Source organism: Lepidochelys kempii, chromosome 3 (assembly GCF_965140285.1).
Source record: "Lepidochelys kempii isolate rLepKem1 chromosome 3, rLepKem1.hap1, whole genome shotgun sequence".
Classification (NCBI taxonomy): domain Eukaryota; kingdom Metazoa; phylum Chordata; order Testudines; family Cheloniidae; genus Lepidochelys; species Lepidochelys kempii.
In genome coordinates this window covers 196,042,079-196,064,033 of record NC_136382.1, presented here as the reverse complement: position 1 = coordinate 196,064,033, position 21,955 = coordinate 196,042,079, and the positions used below count along the sequence as shown (strand labels likewise).

At 41.2% G+C, this 21,955-nt stretch overlaps 1 protein-coding gene across 8 annotated transcripts in view; it reads left to right on the top strand.

Annotated features, from left to right (window-relative positions):
- The window catches only part of AFTPH (aftiphilin), a 57,858-nt gene that overhangs the window by 21,329 nt on the left and 14,574 nt on the right, over positions 1-21,955 (top strand). For all 8 annotated transcript variants that reach the window (XM_073339501.2, XM_073339498.2, XM_073339502.2 and 5 more), the window contains 4 exons: positions 15,479-15,630; positions 16,197-16,323; positions 16,692-16,748; positions 19,244-19,366. In XM_073339501.2, the coding sequence (XP_073195602.2) occupies positions 15,479-15,630; positions 16,197-16,323; positions 16,692-16,748; positions 19,244-19,366 (459 nt within the window). The remainder of the gene's footprint in view (positions 1-15,478; positions 15,631-16,196; positions 16,324-16,691; positions 16,749-19,243; positions 19,367-21,955) is intronic.

The window sequence follows — 21,955 nt, the reverse complement described above, 5'->3', positions numbered from 1 at the left end:
ACCAATCGTCCTTCACTCCTGTTTCTCTCTGGAATCAGGGAACAGGTAGCGAGGTTGCTGTGTCTTCTGAATGTAGTATTAGAGCCATAAACTGCATGAATCAAGGGATGTAGCACTGATCTATGCTAACTGCTTTAATGATTCTGGGGGTCAATTTTGATGTTGGCTTAACTACAAAAGTTGGCTCAAGTGAGGACTGTATACGGAGAGGAATTATAAGTAACCTAGTTTTGCCAGTAACATATAGATTATAAATTGAGGGCGTGGGAGAGTTTAATTTAATGTTGTTAGTGGTAACCTAGAGCAATGTTTTTGTAAACATAACTAGATCACAAAGGCACAACCAGGGTGTTTGAGGACAAAATGAAAATCTCTGCTCTGAACTTATTTGGTTCTGTCAGAAATTTAATTTCTGCAATATTAAACAGATCATCAGTGTCAAGTACTTGAACATATAATTAATTGTTGCTGGAATTTTTAATCAGGGCAGCCTCCCTTTAAAATAAATTGTCTAAAATTGCAGTTTCTGAATGGGATCTTCCACACTTCTTGTTGCAAGTAGACTAAGAAGTTGCACAACTTCATCTGTACATTGCTGAAAACTGATATTTTGACAAATCCTTTTTAATGGGACATAAAAATAGTTTCTTCTCTCAAAACCAAAGGCTGATGGACAAACATTACATAAGCTGTTTAATATTTAAAACTTACAAAGCATCCAGTAATGTCTCATTTTGACTGTGAAGATCCAATAACAGTTGTTGCAATATAGTCTAGGCCTCCTTTTTTAAGTATAAGGTCCTATTCTGATCAATATATAGGGTTAGACGTGATACTGCACATAAGCTTCTTGGGGCAGAGGCTGCCATCTTCCATGTCATGGATGCGCTGAGCACGTTGACGGTGCTTAACAGTTAATCTAATTCACTGATTGCCACTCAACAAAACCAATAAATCATTTGTTCATAGCCTGCACCATACATCTCAACACTCAGGTATGTCCTATTTCTTTTTAAATTATGCAGAAAAATCCATTACCACGATGTCATAAATATAAAGGGAAGGGTAAATCCCTTTAAGATCCCTCCTGTCCAGAGGAAAAATCCTCTCACCTGTAAGGGGTTAAGAAGCTAGGATAACCTCATTGGTCATTTTGGTCAGGTGCCAGTGAGGTGACAAGATACTTTCAAAGCTGGAGGGAGGGAGAAAACAAATCTGTCTGTCTGTGTGATGCTTTTGCTGGGGACAGAACAGGAATGGAGTCTTAAAACTTAGTAAGTAATCTAGCTAGGTATGCGTTAGATTATGGTTTCTTTAAATGGATGAGAAATTAGACTGTGCTGAATAGAATGGATATTTCCGTCTGTGTGTCTTTTTGTAACTTAAGGTTTTGCCTAGAGGGATTCTCTATGTTTTGAATCTGATTACCCTGTAAGGTATTTACCATCCTGATTTTACAGAGGTGATTCTTTTTATTGTTACTACTTTTTTTACTGTTTCTTCTATTAAAATTCTTCTTGTAAGACCTGAATGCTTTTTTCATTGTTCTTAAGATCCAAGGGTTTGGGTCTGTGGTCACCTATGCAAATTGGTGAGGATTTTTACCAAACCTTCCCCAGGAAGTAGGGTGCAAGGGTTGGGAGGATTTTTGGGGGAAAGACGTTTCCAAACAACACTTTCCTAATAAAATAAATCCAGATAAACGTTTGGTGGTGGCAGTGGAAGTCCAAGGGCAAAGGGTAAAATAGTTTGTACCTTGGGGAAGTTTTAGCCTAAGCTGGTAAAAGTAAGCTTAGGAGGTTTTCATGCAGGTCCCCACATCTGTATCCTAGAGTTCAGAGTGGGGAAGGAACCTTGACACACGAACATTTAAGATATTTAAGAACAATCCTCCCACTTCCCAGCACCTGTGAAAAATAATGCTAATAGTTTGGTAGGTTTCTATAGACACCTCCATAGACAAGTTCCGTATCCTGAAAATACCCTCAGTCTAGGGGCCAGGTCTTGCGAGCCTGTACACGGATAATTCCTCTGACTTCAGTGAAGTTATTCAGATGAGTAATGGCTCACAGAATCAGGCACTCTATAGAAAGCAGAAAAACAAATGAGGAGGGATGGAATGCAATTTATTATAGGCAGAGCTGGCAGCAACACCTATAATTAAAGTTGGCTAACACTTTGTTACAAGGCCACGTAATCAGTTGCTTGTAATTTGCCAAACTTGAAACATTTGGGGAGATGGAAGAGGTATAAAAAGGGACAAGCTGGATGTTGTGTGTTGCTGGGGAGCCGGGGTGGGTGGGTGCAGGGAATGGGACAGAAGGGTCTCTATCCACTAGAGTACACTTCTCTCCAGAAACTTCAATAGAATCCAGGATTCCAAAATCAACACCTCTTTGCTGTCTAACAATTATCTGAAACCCACTCGCAAAATGTTTTATTTCCTGCCCATGACTGGTCCACACAGAGATTAACAGCTTACTACTGTCGCTTGTTCCTCCATTAGCTCAGCCCTCTCCTACTTGTGCTGTGGATCTAAAGGTGCCAACCCCACAGATATCACAGGGGAGGGTCACTGTGGTTTCACAGGATGGAATTTCTGTTTTACAGTTTGCTTTTTAAAAATTTAGGAAACGACATAGAAAAGATCTTAAGGGTACAAAGTTAAGCACTTAAACCTAGGCAATGCCAGAATGCAGGTTGCCTGCGCAACATTAATTCTGCTTCCTAGTGCATATAATGCTCTTTTCCCACCTCCTGCCGCCACACAGGACCCCTGCCTCATGCAGTGTACAGGATTGGCAGTGCTTGTGGAATGAATTAGGGTTGTGTAGTGAGAAAGGGGTCTGTAGGGCCCCTTCCTCATTTATTGCAGGAATTGGAAGGCAAGGGACTGCAGGAAGAGAGAGACTGTCTTGTGGTTAATACCGTTGGATGCCACTTTGGAAAACTAGCTTCTATCCCCTTCTTTGAGTTCCTATGTGATCTGAGCAAGTCCCTTTAACGTCAAACTTAAATTTAACTTAAACTTTTCACAGGTGTTTGCTAATTGTGTGTTCATTTTCTGGATCCCCACTCTGTCACACCTGGTGCCTGATTTGAAGAAGTTTTGTTTGTCACTGTCCCTAGGTAGGCTGCCCTTTTAGATCCTCTTCCAGTCCTCCTGAGTGCACCTCTTGCAAGTGGCAGGTCCATCCCTCCATATCTCTTTGGGCTGAGATGCCACAATCTAAACATTATCTGACTGGATCTTTGGGCCCCTCCTTGGGTGCCAGCTTTGTTACCTAGCAGATCCAACTGGGCTTGGACCCTGCCAGAATTGCCTTTCAGGAGTCTATGCAGTGATACAGAAGCAGCGTGTACAAAACAAAGTAGGAATTATTTGCCCAAACAATACACAGAATGTAAAGAAGTAGATTTAAAAATCAGAGACATAAACGCCTATTGTCTTACCTACACTTGGCATCTCTTCTCCCCCCCCACCCCCCAAGTCCTAGGTAGACATGACTTAGCCTTGTTGTCCCTTGTTCTGTGGGCACCAAGTTACCAGGGCTGGATTAACCTTTTGTGGGCCCTCATGGGGGCAGTGGAGCATGGCATGGGGAGGCCGGTCCCTGCAGTGAGGGTCTGGCCAGGGGCAGTGGGGCATGGCATGGCAGGGGTGGCCCTGCTCCACCCAGTGCAGTGCAAGGGCACTGGTTACAAACCAGCAGTCGCCAGATGCACACTGGCCCCCCCGGCCCTGTGGTACCAGCATGCCCCTTCCCCGTGGGGGCAGGCCCATGCCGCACTGCCCAGTGCTCCACTCATAAGCCCCCCTCCCCCCCAAATGCACAGTGCCCTGCACACCACCACCTCTACCCAGTGCCTGCCTGCCCGCAGCCCCATCACAACTGTCCAGCACCCCCACACCCTAGTGCCCCAACACACACAGACCTCACCCAGCACTCTCCAACATACCCCTCACAGCCCAGCACCCCAAAACAGACTCCCCAGAGACCCACTCCCCAAGCCCTGCCCCCTGGCCGCACTCACCAGCCCTGCTGAGCTAGCGCAGAGCAGGGATCTCCCCTCCCAGTACAGTGCTATGGGGCAAGACAGCTGAAGCTCAGGAGCATAGCGCAGCCCCGGGACCCCACCCAGCCCTGCCTGCCTGGCACTGGTGCTTGTGGCAGAGGAGGCATTTCCTTCCAGGGGCTGTGGGGGGGCAGCCACCGACTTCCCCAGCCCGCTGCTTCTGCAGAGTACCAGGGAGAGGTGGGCTCCAACCCCGGGGAAAGTGGAAGTGGACAGTCAATCACTGACCTGGAGCAGTAGTGGCTGAGGGCTCCTCTCCTCTGCCAGTGATGAGGGGGGCAGAGAGGAGCCCTTGGCTGGCTGGCCACTGAGAGGAGCAAGCAGTGGGCGGGGGGGGGGGTGGAGGGGCAAGGAATCGGGTGCAGTCGGAGGGCGGGGCCAGGGAGAATAGAGAAGCCCTGGGCCTGCTGGCCAAGAGGAGTGAGTGGGGAGGTGGAGAGGAACCAGCGGCTCAGGTTGCAGTGCGAGTGGAGCAGGCTGGGCTGGGGGCCCCATTTAAGTGTGGGCCTGGTGCCACTGGCACCATTGTAAACCAGTACTGCACGTTACAGCTTGCTTACTGCAGACTCTGGCTCTCTGTGTCAGCCCTGCTGCATGCTGACTCTCTCTCTCTTTCAGCTTCCCACTGAGCTGATACTTCCTTTCTCCCTCTCTGCCAGGGCACTTTCTTTAACCCTTGAGAGTCTTTTGATCTCAGCCCTAGCTTTGGGAAGAGAAAAATATCTTTATCTGTATGGTTCCAGCAAGGTAGTTTCTTCCCTCAACTGAGGCCCAGCCATTGTTTTAGTTTTTTTTTTAAGGCAGGTACCTGAAAGACTGCTTTATCTGTCATTGTTTTGCCCTTCGTGGGTTCCTTAACAACCTCCCTTTACAGCAGAGGTGGGCAAACTTTTCGACCCTATAGCCACATCTGGGTGGGGAATTGCATGCAAGGCCATGAATGTAGGGCTGGGGCAGGGGGTTGGAGTGTGGGAGTGGGTTCAGTGTGCAGAAAGGGGCTCGGGGCAGGGGATTGGGGTACAGGAAGGATGGGGAGTGTGGGAGGGGGCTCAGGGCTGGGGGTTGGGGTGTAGGGTGCAGGAAGGGTTTGGGGTGCAGGCTCCGTCCCGGCGCCGCTTACCTGGAGCAGTTCCGGGGTGGCAGAGGCGTGCTCCAGGGCCAGGGCAGGTTCCCTGCCTGCCTGCCTGCCCTGGCCCCATGCCGCTACCGGAAGGCCAGCACCACATGGTTCCCTGTTCCCGGCCAATGGGAGCTGCGGTGGGAGGTACCCACAGGCGAGGGCAGCGTGCGGAGCCCTTGCCCCCCTTTCCCCAGGGGCCACAGGGACATGGTGCTGGCCGCTTCCGGGAGCGGCGTGAGGCCCGCGGTGCCATGGGGGTGGCAATCCTGTGGGCCGGATCCAAAGCCCTTATGGGCCAGATCCGGCCCACGGGCTGTAGTTTGCCCACCCCTGCTTTACAGCTTTCTTTGGTTTAAACCTGTGCATTCAATCAGGAAATAATATTAAACTGAACAGGGAAACCATGTGATACAAAATATTCCTGAGAAATAACTCAGATATTGTCCCAGTTTGGGTAACTGAGCACTCATAATTGCAACTGAAGTTGATTCGAGTGGTTCTGTGTAACATAAAGTGCTATAAAATTTCCTAAGTACTCAGTAAAAATCAGGCCATAGGCATATTAAGTTGGACCCCCAAAATTAGTGGACACTTGTAACAATTTTGGGTATGACCTTGTGGTTCAGTTCTCCATCTGTAAAATGAGGATAATACCACCTAATTTCACAAAGGTTAATTTATAAAGATAAATTCATTAATATTTGTGAAGCTCTCAGGTGCTTTAAGTTTCCTAAAAATAGTCTGGGGGAAATGAGTAAATCTGAACTGAGTGCTGAATTTGAATGGTGTCCAGTAAATAAAACATGGGGATACAATGAAAGAAAAGGGACTGGAAATAAGGTATACATTTTTAATAGTGAGGTGGATTCTCCATCACTGGCCATTTTAAAATCAAAATGATGTTTTTTCTAAAAGACATGCTCTATATCAAATAAATTATTTTGAAGGAGTTCTATGGCCTGTGTTACACAGGAGGTCAGACTAGATGATTACAGTGGTCCTTTCTGGCCTTAGAATCAATGAATCTCTGAGGATAGAAAGAAATATTGAATAGCTGTCCATTCAGTGAGCACCATCAGTTCTATGCACTGAATGAAGTGGGGGTTTTATGGAGAAATAGTATGTAATCATGTAACTGAAGGCTGTATCACAACATACATGGGGATGAATTAAGGTTGCATTGGCACATATTTAAGTTCAGATACATTGTAAGTTTCACAAGTTAAGCTGTAACCATACATAACAAGCTGTGCCTGTTACTACTGCTTATTGTTGTCAGCAGGGGTTTCTCATTGAAGCAAAGTTCTAAAGTCTGCTAGTAGTAAGTATATCAGCAAATGAGCCATTAAATGGCTTCTCTGAATGAAGGAAACTATACTTTAAAAATGAAAGTCAAGTAAGTAATTAAAAATGGTTTACTTTATAACACACACAGTTTGACTAGGAAGGACCTGGAAAAGAAGACAAAGTTGGATTTCAGAGTAGCAGCCGTGTTAGTCTGTATCCGCAAAAAGAAAAGAAGGACTTGTGGCATCTTAGAGACTGACAAATTTATTTGAGCATAAGCTTTCGTGAGCTACAGCTCACTTCATCAGATGCATTCAGTGGAAAATACAGTGGGGAGATTTATATACACAGAACATGAAACAATGGGTGTTATCATACACACTGTAACGAGAGCGATCAGGTAAGGTGAGCTATTACCAGCAGGAGAGCGGGCCGGGGGCGGGGGGGAAGACCTTTTGTAGTGATAATTAAGGTGGGCCATTTCCAGCAGTTGACAAGAACATCTGAGGAACAGCGGGGGAGGGAATAAACATGGGAAAATAGTTTTACTTTGTGTAATGACCTATCCACTCCCAGTCTTCATTCAAGCCTAAGTTAATTGTATCTAGTTTGCAAATTAATTCCAATTCAGCAGTCTCTTCTTGGAGTCTCTTTTTGAAGTTTTTTTTTAAGAATTGCCACTTTTAGGTCTGTAATCGAGTGACCAAAGAGACTGAAGTGTTTTCCAACTGGTTTTTGAATGTTCTAATTCTTGACGTCTGATTTGTGTCCACTGATTCTTTTATGTAGAGACTGTCCAGTTTGGTCAATGTACATGGCAGAGGGGCATTGCTGGCACATGATGGCATACATCACATTGGTAAATGTGCAGGTGAACGAGCCTCTGATAGTGTGGCTGATGTAATTAGGCCCTATGGTGGTGTCCCCTGAATAGATATGTGGACACAGTTGGCAACGGGCTTTGTTGCAAGGATAGGTTCCTGGGTCAGTGGTTCTGTTGTGTGGTGTGTGGTTGCTGGTGAGTATTTGCTTCAGGTTGGGGGGCTGTCTGTAAGCCAGGACTGGCCTGTCTCCCAAGATCTGTGAGAGTGATGGGTCGTCCTTCAGGATAGGTTGTAGATCCTTGATGGTGCGTTGGAGAGGTTTTAGTTGGGGGCTGAAGGTGATGGCTAGTAGCTTTCTGTTATTTTCTTTGTTGGGCCTGTCCTGTGGTAGGTAACTTCTGGGTACTCTTCTGGCTCTGTCATTCTGTTTCTTCACTTCAGCAGGTGGGTATTGTAGATGTAAGAATGCTTGATAGAGAACTTGTAGGTGTCAGAGGGGTTGGAGCAAATGCAGTTGTATTGTAGAGCTTGGCTGTAGACAATGGATCGTGTGGTGTGGTCTGGATGAAAGCTGGAGGCATGTAGGTAGGCATAGCGGTCAGTAGGTTTCCGGTATAGGGTGGTGTTTATGTGACCATCGCTTATTAGCACCGTAGTGTCTAGGAAGTGGATTTCTTGTGTGGACTGGTCCAGGCTGAGGTTGATGGTGGGATGAAAATTGTTGAAATCATGGTGGAATTCCTCAAGGTCTCCTTTTCCATGGGTCCAGATGATGAAGATGTCATCAGTGTAGCGCAGGTAGAGTAGGGGCATTAGGGGACGAGAGCTGAGGAAGCGTTGTTCTAAGCGTTGTTCAGCCATAAAAATGTTGCATACTGTGGGGCCATGCGGGTACCCATAGCAGTGCTGCTGATTTGAAGGTATATATTGTCCCCAAATGTGCAATAGTTATCTGTGAGGACAAAGTCACAAAGTTCAGCCACCAGGTTTGCCGTGACATTATCGGGGATACTGTTCCTGACGACTTGTTGTCCATCTTTGTGTGGAATGTTGGTGTAGAGGGCTTCTACATCCATAGTGGCTAGGATGGTGTTTTCAGGAAGATCACCGATGGATTGTAGTTTCCTCAGGAAGTCCTCGAAGATAGCTGGGAGTGTAGGGCCTGTGGAGGGAGTCTACGTAGCCAGACAATCCTGCTGTCAGGGTGCCAATGCCTGAGATGATGGGGTGTCCAGGATTTCCAGGTTTATGGATCTTGGGTAGTAGATAGAATACCCCTGGTCGGGGTTCCAGGGGTGTGTCTGTGCGGATTTGTTCTTGTGCTTTTTCAGGGAGTTTCTTGAGCAAATGCTGTAGTTTCTTTTGGTAACCCTCAGTGGGGTCAGAGGGTAATGGCTTGTAGAAAGTGGTGTTGGAGAGCTGCCTAGCAGCCTCTTGTTCATATTCCGACCTATTCATGATGATGACAGCACCTCCTTTGTCAGCCTTTTTGATTATGATGTCAGAGTTGTTTCTGAGGCTGTGCATGGCATTGTGTTCTGCATGGCTGAGGTTATGGGGCAAGTGATGCTGCTTTTCCACAATTTCAGCCCGTGTACGTCGGCGGAAGCACTCTATGTAGAAGTCCAGTCTGTTGTTTCAACCTTCAGGAGGAGTCCACCCAGAATTTGGGTTTGTGATAGCTTTATGGTATCTTGTCTAGAAGAAGACTTGGAAAAGAGTATTCAAAAAGTTAGTAAACCTTACAACTAAGTAACAATAGTTTAGTCTTAATTATCCTGTTTTTTCCTGTCTGATAGTTGAAATGGTAACGTAACTTATTGGGAGGGAAAGTAAATTTTACTCAGTGTATTTTAAAAAAAAATTGTTTAAAGTTTATTTTTGTTCAATTAAGTTAAAATGTACGTAACTTAAACAGATGGAAGAGAAGTTTTGTTTGCTAAAGATTCAGTACCCTCTTCTATTAAGGAATAAGAGCTTACAATAAACATGCAAACCAGGAAAACAAGGCTTGACATTCCTGATGATTTGTTTTCGTTTTTTTTAAAAAGCAGGAAAAAAGGTTATCCATCCATCCTATTCCCTTTTGTGGATAACTTTTTACTTAATTTTCAGTTTGCTCAGTAGTTCACTGTAAAAGCTTTTTAGTGTCACTTTAAAAATACCACTTATTAGAAAGAGGCATGGAATATTTTTTCTAAAAATACCTTATATTATTGAAAAAATTGTATTATTTATGTTTGTGATTTATACTAGCTATTTACTTTTTCAACCTTTGTGCTTTCACAGTGAAAACAGACTGTTTTCACTTTCTGATTTGCATGTACCAGCTTAGTGTTGTGAACAGCAAATGCTCTCTTGGAATATTTAAAACAAACAACTGTCTTTGCTGAATCTTTTAAAGAATTCACAAAAACACCTTACATTTAGATTTGTCTTTTAAAATGTTTAAATATGGGAACAGAAAGGGAAAACTAGTTTTCTTGTCTGTAAGTTTGGCTTCTACCTGGATGGATATGTTGCTCTGTCATAACGAATGGAAATTTGTCTCTGAAGTGCTTCTGTGAAGACTCTGCTCCTTCCAGATGGAGTCCACACCGAAGAGAAAGGGGTAAATTGTTAGAAGGTGTTTGAAAGGAAGTTTGTTTCTGGGGTAAAGAATCCTTTGAGCTTTTAGATAACAGGTTGCACCAGCTTAACTAAGGTGGTGTTTAAAAAAAAAAAATTAGTTAAATGTGTGTAGCACTGTGTGTGAACTATTGCATTAAACCAACTTTATGACCCTGTTAAATTGATGCAAGAGTGTCCAAATTAGGAGAGTTGCAACAGTTTTTAAATCCATTTCCAAACCTATTTAGTTAAGTCAGTGCAAAAACTGTATAGGCCAGTTCTTGCAAAAGACTGTCTCAGAAAGCTACTCGCCCCTTTGGACACAAATATACATGGTCAGTTTAGCATAAATCCCAGCACCAGGAGCTTCCAATTTTATTTAACAAGAAAACTTCTGCTTTTTGGACAGAAATATTTGTGAATTAGGTCCACTGCTCTGGACAGATGTCTAACATTGGAGATGCACTTTAACGTTCTTTACTTTAATCCAAATTTTCTCTTCCTTGGCTTCAGGCCATTGCTCCTTGGTCTTCATCTTCTGAGACCAAATAATTCTCTTTCTTCATTTAACTTGTGAACTTGAAATTGTTATAAGATCATGTCCCCACAAACCCTTTTCTCGTCTAGATATATAAATTTAGCTGCTTTATTCTCTTCATATGCTTTTGCCTATGCATCATTTTGTTGGTTTAATCTCCATAGTCAGACCTGAACGTGTAAGTCTTTCAAAAGATTTTTGTGCAGTTAAAGCTAAAACCTTGAATTGCAGTTATCTTTAAAATCCCTCTGTTGTTTGGATCTTTTACATAGGAGGGACTCTCCCTTCCATGCCTCTCCTTCTGTTATACCATGGCAACTGGGAAGCAGTCTTACACTTGCTATATTTGTACAACATTGAGCTTGTGGCAAGGTGCTCAGTGGAGGGCCCCCCTCCCACGCTCTTTACTTTCAAAGTAACATCTGCCAATGGAGACCAAATTTGTTGCCTTTCAGGGCAAGTTGCAAGGTCTCTCCATTCATTACCCAGGCTGTGAAGGGAAACGGAGGTGTTGAGGGGGAAGGTTTTTAATTTATTATCACTGAAACTCCAAGACTGTGGTTTTGGGATTAACTAGTATTCTGTTTTCTTTGGGCCAGTGTAGATTTATTATATAAAATGTTTTATTGATAGCCTATGGGTGAGGTGCATTGTAAAAAGAGAAGAAATAGTGTACACCAGGCCCTTAGTTTTTTTAAGAAGATATCGTTAAGGGCCTAATCCTGTGCTCCTTGCTCATTTGAATAAGGGTATACAATTGTGTCCTGTGTTTGGAATTTGGCTACTACCAGTTCTTGCCTTCTAATTTTAAAATAAAAATGCTAACCATAAATTCTGTGGAAATTGGAGAGATGGCAACACTCAAATATAATGAGTGGCCACCTTCAGAAGCACTTGTACAATATGAACCAAAATCCCTCTAAAGAAACATTGATACTAATGCTAATCAAATAGTAGGTAGCACTTTAATAGCCTTTCCAAACAAGAAATGTTATAGAAGTACATTAAACTAATACTTCATAGTTGAATAGAATAAAAAAATCTACCCTATTGTGCGTGCATTATTGCAGCAAAATAGCCTTCAGTAAGAGGACCTTGAAACAATTGACCACATATATACCATATGCAGTTAATAGGCACAAAAGGTCTAAGTTATAATGCCCATGACCCTTAGAATAGATATAACTGCTTTGACCCATTTGAGGGGGCACTTATTAAAATTTATTAATCCTGGAAACTAAACAAATTAATCTTTGATTCTTTTTCATTGCCTGGAATATCATAGTTATGGCTTAACTCTCTTAATTCTACTTGTTGATTTACAGGGCCAGCTCTAGGTCTTTTTGCTGCCCCAAGCAAAAAATTTGCCGTCCCAAGCTCCGAGAGCGCAACTACCCCGGGGGGGGGCGGGGAGGAAGGGTGGCAGAATGCCGCCCCTGGAATCGTGCCGCCCCAAGCACGTGCTTGCTTTGCTGGTGCCTAGAGCTGGTCCTGTTGATTTAAGAACCCCTCTTTTCTCCTCAAATTGTAATGGTGCATGTGTGCAGAACTTTCAGGATCCATAAATACATTTAGTGCCACAAAAAAAGTGCAAACAATTTGTTCTATTCAACGGATGTCATATTAAATTTTAGAGAGACAAGGTGGGTGAGGTGATATCTTTTATTATAACTTCTGTTGGTGAGAGAGTCAAGCTTTTGAGCTACACAGAGCTCGTGAGGACAAGCTTGTCTCTCTCACCAACAGAAGTTGGTCCAATAAAAGATATTACCTCATCCACCTTGTCTCTCTAATATCCTGGGACCAACACAATTACAACACTGCATATTAAATTTTAGGAAGCATACTTGCTGCCGTGTCCAAGCATTATAGATAATGTTTCATATTGAATAATTAGATTGTGATTTTTTTCATCTTTATAGTAAGTTATTGTATAACTAGATCATCCAGGAAGACCTGGTACTTGTACACAATGTGTGTATATATATATTCCACTATTTTTTTTTCTCCAGTAAAGCATTTGGGTGGGATTTATGGAGCAAAAAGGAAGTAGTTCTAAAATAGCAGCAGAATTTTGCAAAGTGTTTATTTTTTGATAACTCCCTTTCCACCCAGGAGTTGCCAACACAGTGTCATATTTCCAATTAAATGAATAAGTGTAGTTGCTCCCTTTAGAGCTATTGCCATTGTTCCCTTGATGTACTTGGGTTGCATGAGTCCAGGGAGCTGGAATTCTCCCCAGTTCAGATCTCCTGATTTTCTATGGAAACCTTCCTACTTTCCACAGTACATCACCTATAAATACTTGGAGATCCTTCTAAATGTTTTTGTAAGACTTAAATAGATAAAAGCATGTGCCAAGGATGTTACTGCAGCCTTGGCACAATATTATGTCTTCCTCTCTCAAACTTTTATATCTGAATTTTTATGTGGGTGCTGGCAATAGCCTGAGATGAAGTTCTATTATTAAGGGCTCTTTGTATTGTATTCCTTCTCTTGCTGTCATCTGCACTGCCCTAAAATCAAACCACCAACTTAGACATTGACCTGGTTTTCTGAGTGGCAGTAGGTATTCACAGTGGCAGGCACTTTCCTTTTGTAGATGGCTTGTTACTTAAGCAAACCTATTCTTAGTCATTACACCATGGGATTTGAGTATATTTCCAAATCTTGACCTTTTCCAGGGAAACTTGATGGTGTGCTACTTTACCAATATGGCTGGACACCTCTGCTGCCTTCATAGTGAGCATTGCTGTGCATTTCTGATGGATTGTAGCATATATCTTAGGAATATTAAGTAAACGTCAGTAGTCTGTAAAAGATCATTGCAACTGATGTAGTTGCACACAGAGTATAATATTTACATTTGAAATAGATTGTTTCTTGTAAAAGCACTAACAGAAAAATTCTAAAAGGAAATAATTAGTAGTGCATTACATTATTTTTAAGCCTGTCCATCAAAAAAGGTTAAGGATAAACAATATGTATGGACATGTCTGCCTTGTTTAAATATTTGTGCCACTGAGGTGCTTCAAAGGGAGTGGAAGTCATTTGCAAGTCCCCTGCTGCAGATTCACTCAACATGGGAAAATCCCCAGTTTGAAGAAAACCCAGCTCTTGTACCTCCTTGCCTCTGCCCTTGGTGCAGAGGAGTGTGTCAGAAGCAGGAGAGTGGCTGGAGTACATTGTGCTCTGGCTATCCTCAGTTGGCATATAGTCCCTTGTGGACTTTAACCTGATGGTGCAAATTAGAGCAGCCTCCAAGCTGCTCTAACCTGTCCTTGGGGGAGAGTATCAGGGAGTAATAACTGGTTCTCATCTTGCGTTTTTATGTCCACTGCTCTGTGTAACTATGTGGTGGAGGGGAGCCATCCTTACTAGGCACTCCCTGAAGCTTGGACCATAACTCAAGCTCCTCTTCTGCTCTCCCTGGGGCTCCCACAGCCAAACAGACTATCAGAAATGGAACAGCCAAATGCTAGTCTCTTCCCTGCTGTGCAATGCAGCAGTTGGACAGACAGGGAACGGCAGAGCAGCTGCAACATGGCAAGGGCCATGTTGGAAATGTAAATGAAATGGTAATAAGGATTACAAAACCTGAAGGGATAGTTATTTTTTTTAAAAAGCACCACACCTGTCCTTTAAAAATACAAAAATTTGTCGTGGTTTAACAATTTTTTCTACACAAAAAGTTGACGCTGAAAGTGGCTATACATCAAATGCATAGAGTAAATTGGAATGTGTATTCTCTGATTTTTCAGTTGCAATAATCTTAGGTGTTTGTTATAATGGTGGTAGGTCAATATTCAGAGAAATGTGGGGTTTTGTTGTGTTTTGCCCCTCAATAGGCTTTTCACTGAAGGTAAAGCTGTCAGGCTCACTCACTCCAGCACCTTTTAAAGGATGGCCTAAAAATGTCCCAGCTTCTGTAGGAAGGCAAAAGATATGTTAGAGGAGACACTCCACTGCCTCACTAGCCCACAGAAATCATCAGAAAACCTTTTGGTCAACTGTTAATGAGAAGAGAATGGAGTTACTGGGAGAAAGGCCAAGATGTAGAGCAGTGATATAGGTTAACTTTTTATAGAAGAGCTAAAAATAGAAAATTGGGCTAATGATTATATAAAAATACACTAAATAATCGGGGGGGGGGGGAGAATAATATAGGCAAAGTTCATATTTTGAAATGATTGTGTGGAAAAACTCACGTTGCATCCCCTTCACCCCTCCATGATATTTATCTATTTAGATTGAAGCTCTTCAGCTAAATTGGGATCTCTTATTTGTAACATGCCTAGTGCACATTTGGATGCTACTCAAATCTCTAATAATGAATACTCTTTGCAAAGCACACAGTATTTGGAAGTATTATGGAAAGAGTAAGTGTTGCATAGCAGGTGCTCATATTTATACTATTAGCCTGTTAGACTATAAACTAAGCATGTTTGGCCCAGGTCAGTACTTTGATGGAGACCTGATAAATACCTAGATGATGTAGGAAATAGATCTATTCCCTGTGAATTGGTATTGAACCAGTCCCCTGTTGTCAGGGGGAACGTTGCTGTTTCCAGCTCTGTATTTTAGAGGACATTCAAAACCAACATCTTGACCACTTGTGTTCAGTAAAGATCTGACGGTACTTACCATACGAATGAGGGGCATTAACGCGCACCCTAACTAAACATCACTTGGAATACTTGCTGCATATTTTTACTACCGATATTCACCTTGCAGTTTCAGCTAGCTATTGTAATAACTTCTTGTGTCAAACCTATCGCAGTGCTGCCAGTGGTGGGTATGTCACTTACCTACCCCTCAGTTGTGATTCTTAGAGTTGTAAAGAGCTTTGTGATCCTCTAACAAAAGTTATTATGTAAAAGTGGATTATCATTTTATTTGAATGCTACTTTGAAACCTATGTATAGTTTCTCATTTGTCACACTCATCAGATTTTTTTCTTTATTTTTGGAACAAGCAGTTAAAGAAAACTTGAAATACTTTTCTTTGGTGTTTGTTTGTTAGACAACGTTGCTAAGCCGTTTGGAGCGAATGTTTGAAGTTTGCTTTCCTTCCATACCTGTTCTTGAAACAGAAGAAGAGATAATTTCCTTGAGCCTTTTTCTGGAAGCAAGCAACAAACAGATGAGAACAGGGGAGACTTCGGCAAACAGTGGGTAAGAAACACTAATATGGCAAACTTAAAGAAAATCAAGTGAATAAAGCTGCTTTTAGTAAGCCCAGGTCTTTACGCAGATTATAACTTAAAAACATGTAGTGATGTATGTCAAATTCTAATGTTTCTGTAAGTGTTTTTAGAAATTATAGGGTAAAAGTTAATCATTGTAGTTCAGTATGTCTGTTTCAGTGACCACATGTACTGGTAGTATTTCATGTAATTGGTGGTTTCTCCTCTACTTTTAAGTGATGTCTAAATGAGATAGTTAATTAGGATGTAGCTTATTACTTACACTTGTTACAAATTGCTGTATTAATTCATGCGTTGATGAAGTCTAAGTAGGCCCTGTTCTGTCTGCTGAGGGCAACATTTTCCAATTATAAGTCTGAATAATAATTGTTCTGAGAACACTATAGCAATTTTAGTTCCCCTGAGTACTAGTGTTTGGGCACAAGTTTAATTGGAATTTATAATGTCAGTCACATTAATAATTAGAATGTGTCTAAAGCTGCTGAGTCATATGATTCTTCCTGTTGATGATTTGATTTATCATGGGCTGTTTAGGGAACTTATGGAAGTGTGGACAGAGCTGCAGGATATCCATGATTCGTATGGATTGAGATATCAGTGGGGTGGCTCCCACAGCAACAAAAAGCTTTTATGCTCCTTGGGAATCGACACAAGAAATATTGTGAGTTTATCTATAAAACTTTTAACTGTTTCTTTAGGTGAGCTGTAGTAAATTTAGTTCTGCATGCCTATGTTTCTTTCTGAATGATCACCTCTTCATAGAAGACCTACATTAAAATGAGTTTTCGTGTCAGTATACGTTAGTACTACAGCTTCAAATTTACTACAGGCAAATTTATATTTCCAGTATAAAGTTGTTAAAAGAAAATGAAAACCTTGTTTGGTTATAAATTCATATGGTCTATGCTCTGATATGAATCTCATAAATATAACCCTAATCCATTGACCCATATTTTAAAAGATATTAATTTTATTTATGATTAAGACAGAATGGGAGAACTGCTTAAGTCATCCATCTTTTTTTATCAGCTCTTTACAGGCAACAAGAAGCAGCCTGTTATTGTACCCATGTATGCAGCAGGACTGGTAAGTACCATAGTATGCTTCCCACAAAAACTGTGTATATTCCATAAAAGTATAATCAAATATATAAAGTGCCATTAAGCACCAAACAAGCTGAAAGAGATTTTTGTAGTGTGCTCAAACACTTGTTGGGCATCAATAGAGTTGTTAGGGAGAGAAGCTTGCAAAACATGTAAATAACTTGCTTTATTTGTTTAGTAAATTATGCTGAATGATCCAATCTCATTTTGGTGAGAAGAAAAGATTATAATGCAATATGTTAAGGTGTGTATAGGCTGAATAATGACTTTTAGCTTAATCCCATTTTAATATTTAGTGAAAATCCATGAGATTAGAATACAGCTTTTAAAATATTCAAGAAAAAACCTCAGTAAAGAAGTTTAAACTGGCAGGGTTAAATCCTCAGTTAGGAAATGGCAATGTGAACATAGGAATTGCCAAAGTGGATCAGAGCATAGGTCCATAAAGTCCAGTGTACTGTTTCTGACTGTAACTAGTACTAGATCCTGCTGAGGTAAATTCAAGAAAACCCATTGTAGACAATTATATTACAAAGCAAAGTTTCTTCCCCTATCCCCATCAAACATTATTCTTCTTGCTCATGTAACCATTACTCTGATCCCTAGTACATAAGTCTGAGTACATGATCACATGCTGTTTCTCAAATACAATATTTTTTTCAACATTCTTAGATACATGTGTATCTTCTTGTATTGCTATGCACTATTCCATGTCTGTCAATCAATGAAAGTCCTGTATGTACAAGATCTGCAGCGATTGAGTCAAGGGCTCCTATGAATTTCTGCCTCGTTCAAGGAACACATACAAAGTGGGCATCAGGCCATGTGTCCTTATAGGATGTGCTCCACGGACATCATAGACTGCCTTTGCTCTGAAAGTTGCTTTAAAAAAATAGCAACAGTACGTGAAGGAGGTTTTTCCCTTCAGTGTCCTTTGAAATCTAAAGTAAAGTTGTGTGATGATCTTATCCATTTTCATTTAAGAATTGCAGTAATTTCTCCATGTTGTCCTGTCTGGCATCTCATACACCTGACAATATCTGTAATAAGACAAACATTGACAGACCAAGAATCATAATTTTTCTGATCAGAGTTTTAAAAGCTTTTTCTGTTTATGGGAATTTTATTTTTTTTAAATGTTAATATGTAGTCTCCTTATAGAAGAAATTACAACTGTCTGATACATATTATGCTTACTGTTACTTACCAGGAAACATTTTAATATAAAGATTCACAACAGTTCCTTCAGACTTGGATTTGTCAAGCCTATTTGTGCACTGCTTTGTACCAGGATATGCCTACTGTAGACTATAGAGGGAGTTTTAAATCTCTTATTAATGAGCAGTGGCTTATCTTGTGTATATTTAGGAGCAGGACCATCTATTGTACCGGTAAGGTGTGTACTTGGCCAATAATATGCACATATTAGTCACCCATCACAGCAGCTCATGCCTCATAGTAATCTTTATGAAATTCTTGTTGAAAATAACATCATAGAAGCCACTCTCCTAAATTTTATTTATATATAATATACATGCACACGTGTGCACATAAATGAGTTAGTTGCTAAATATAAATAAGCAGTATGCAGATGGACTTTTAATGCAAAATGACTTAGTACCTCCTCCTACCCCACAGCTTCAGATGTTCCCTCCATTCTGAAACTAAATCTAGTTTCTTTGCTGATCCAGTGAGTTTGGGTCCTGAACATAAATTTCCTAGAACCACTTGACCATTGGACAAGCTAATTTTGGTGGCTAACTTACACAATTTCAACGATATGTGGAACAAACCCATGGTTTAGACATGCTTCTGTGAGAACAGAAGTCTTTTGTATGTCTGAATGCAAATTATGCCTGTGACTACACCAATTTTTCTCACTTATGTGCAAAAGAGCTTGAGAGTTCAAAGCCTACTCAGATCATTGTGCTAGGCCTTGAGCACTTGATTCAGAATGAAAAGCACTGTTTCATTGACCTCTCTGAGATTTTAAAACGGATTTACATCCTTGGCAGTAGTAATAGCAAATCACACTGAAAATAAGGTATTGGAGACAAAATCATGTTACAAAATGACTCAATTCTTATAAATAACCAATTTGTTTTGGGTGGTTAAATGGAGTAAATACTACTATATTCCTTTCTCCTGTGCCACTTGATCCTTGTGATAGTCCACTTACAGCAGGGAGGGAAAATGTCATTTAATCATGGAACAGTATCTTCTAACTTGTGTAATATTACTGATAGTAATAAGACTCAGTTAAAGGGTTTGGGTCTCCATCGTTTACTGTAAAATGGTCCCTATGATCCACTAAATAGAGCCGAACGAGATCTTAAAACATTGAATATGAAAATAATCCTAGAAACAATGTTTGGGAGCCACCTATTTCAGAATATTACTATTTAGTACCATATTTTCTGTCTTTTAATGTCTGTGTAGTTCTTGGCATGTATGTACACATGACTCTTATTTTTTTAGGGTATGTTAGAGCCTACCAAGGAACCTCTGAAACCAATATCTGCTGCAGAAAAAATAGCTTCCATAGGACAGACTACCCCTGTATCACCAGAGATGAGCACATGTACATCTGATCAGTTCCAGGTAAAAAACTGGAAAGCAGGGTGCCTGATCTAGCTTTATAATACTACAGTTCTGGGTTCCAGGGCCAAAGGAATCTGAACATATAAAGGAGTTTTCTCTGCATCACAGTAAATCCCACCTTGGATCCACCCCATGTGTGTCTGGAAGGAGTCCCGAAGCTGTCTCTGGCTGCCAGCCACTAACAGGGAGACCTGCATTTGCTAAGAGCCCTGATGACCTCTAATACCTCTAATGATTAGCTGCTTTCTAACAACTGACTGTGAATGAGCTGCTGTTGTGATTGTGAAGTGTGCCATAGCAGCTGGCCCTCTTCTGGCTAATGTTTTTCATTCAAAGTTCTCTCTGGGTTTCTTGTACTTTCCCTATCCTTAGTGCCCTTTTCTTTTTGTTTTCATATTTTCTTTATGGAGCAACTTTTACCTGTCTGACAGAAATTTCTTAAACTTTCTAAAGCATAGTTTTAAACATGTGCTTGTTGCACTGTGTTTCCTTTCTCTCTTTCCCTTTATTTTATCTTACAGAATACATAGGAAGCAGCTTGGCCAGTTAAAGAAATGCCCTGAGTGTAGTCATAAAATGTCCATTACTGGCATGTGTGACTGTCTCCAACATCTGTCAGTGGAACATTCTGGAGCATCTGAGTCAGTGGGACATACTGAGGCATCTAAATCATGAACATGTCACCTCAGTTTTGCTCAGCACAGATTCAGAGAATGAGGTTCAATCCAAACATCCCTCAGAGTTCAGATCAAGTAAATTAAACCCCTCAGCTCCTTTGATCATGCATCAGGCCCGTGACTTCTGATTGAAAAAACATCTGTAATTCTAGTTCCAGTTGTTCTGGTGCTTAGTCAAGCCACTGGATCGAGCACTTCACGTCTTATTGATCTCCATTAGCTGCTTGTTCTACCTTGTTGACTTAGGAATAACACAGAACTATCATGTCCTGCTGGTGGTGAACGTATTTTTCGCTGTTGACTCCATTCAGAACAGTCAGTACCGTGGGTGCTCCAAGTGCATCTGTGTTTATGCTTATATCTAGTTATCTCTGTCTTTCTATTCAGCACCATCAGTATCAATACTGGCCAGATTTGACTCTTGTTTCAGCAATCAGTTCATCCCCCATCTAGGTTTGTTTGCAAGTCCTATGGCAAGACTCAGCACCTCCGTTCCCCACTCTCTTCTCCTTCCCTTGACTCCCCTTTTTAAAAAAAAAAAAGTTGTCGTCTAGGGATCTATCTACATTCCTCCCCAGTTTGATCGAGTATCTTCTACTTTGTATTATGGACATCTGTTGACTACTTTGGTGGAGTCTGAAGTTGTTATCCTCATCTCAGCATTCAGGATAACTTTGTGCTTTCTTGTTGCTTAAAGAAATACCTGGTGAAGTTTGATCTTCAAGAGTAGAGACCTGCTGTGAACTAGATCTTTAGAGAGAATTACCAGGTATTCTTTTTTGAAGGTATTTATCACAGCAGATCCACACATACACCTCTTCCCCATTGTGTTGGAGGTAAAATGTAATGACAGAATATATTTTATGCCTTTAGCTATTAGCTGGCATTCTGCTTTGATTAAACTCAATGAGATGAGCTCTTAAAAGGTCCTGTTAATTGCATGAAGGGCCACTAGAACTGCTAGTGATGACAGATGCACGCTGCCCTGCTATTGGCCACTGGCCAAAGACAGCTATGGAACCCCCTTCAGTACATGTAAATGATCCAAGAATGAGATCTAAGAACAAGAATTACAGGTAAGAAATTTCTTTGAGTAAGCGATGGTAGGGCACTGGATAATTAAATTCCATAAAGTGTAATAAAGTAGCTCTGAAGTACTGTTCTAGAAAGGAAGGCAGTATTTGAAAAAACAAAGCAAGAACTCTTATATAGTAAATTTTTTCCAGTGAATACTTTTGTTTATGATCTGATGTATGAATTGTACACAGTTGTATAGTAAGTCTTTTCTTCCAGTTTTCCAAAAGTCTTGTTTACAGTGCTGTTTGTGGCAACATTTAAAAGTTGCCATTATATTTGTATTGCCAGCTTGTTTTGCAACTTTAAGACAGCAAGAATTCTTTCTGTTCAGACTTAATCTCTTAAGTGGGTTATTTGTATGGGGACAAATGTTTAAATCTTAAACAGTATCTTTTGAATTAAAAAAGCTCCCACACAGTGAAACAGCAATAAACTATATTTATAGTGCTCTAGAATGTAATTGAAAAACTGTTCATTTGTTAAACCAGAAAGCTAAATATTGCACAATAAAACTAGGTTTTTCAATTTCCTCTTCCTCACTTCCTTAGCAAACCTAAGGATAATTCTCTGACAATTGCACCTACTCAGTTGTATCTTTAAACCCCAACCTACAGTCCTAATCTAAGGCTGAAAAAAGCCTACCCCTATAATCAGATTTCTCATACTTTTTGTTGGCACTTCTCATTAGAGTAAAAACATACTGTTGGGGAAAATGGGGTCCCAGCACAGACCTGTCAGGGCTATGGGAGAGGCGCCTATCCCATGGCCCGAGCCCTGGAGCTGCCGCAGCAGGGAGAGGTGTCCCTCCCCCGCAGCCCAGGTGCTGCTGCAGGGG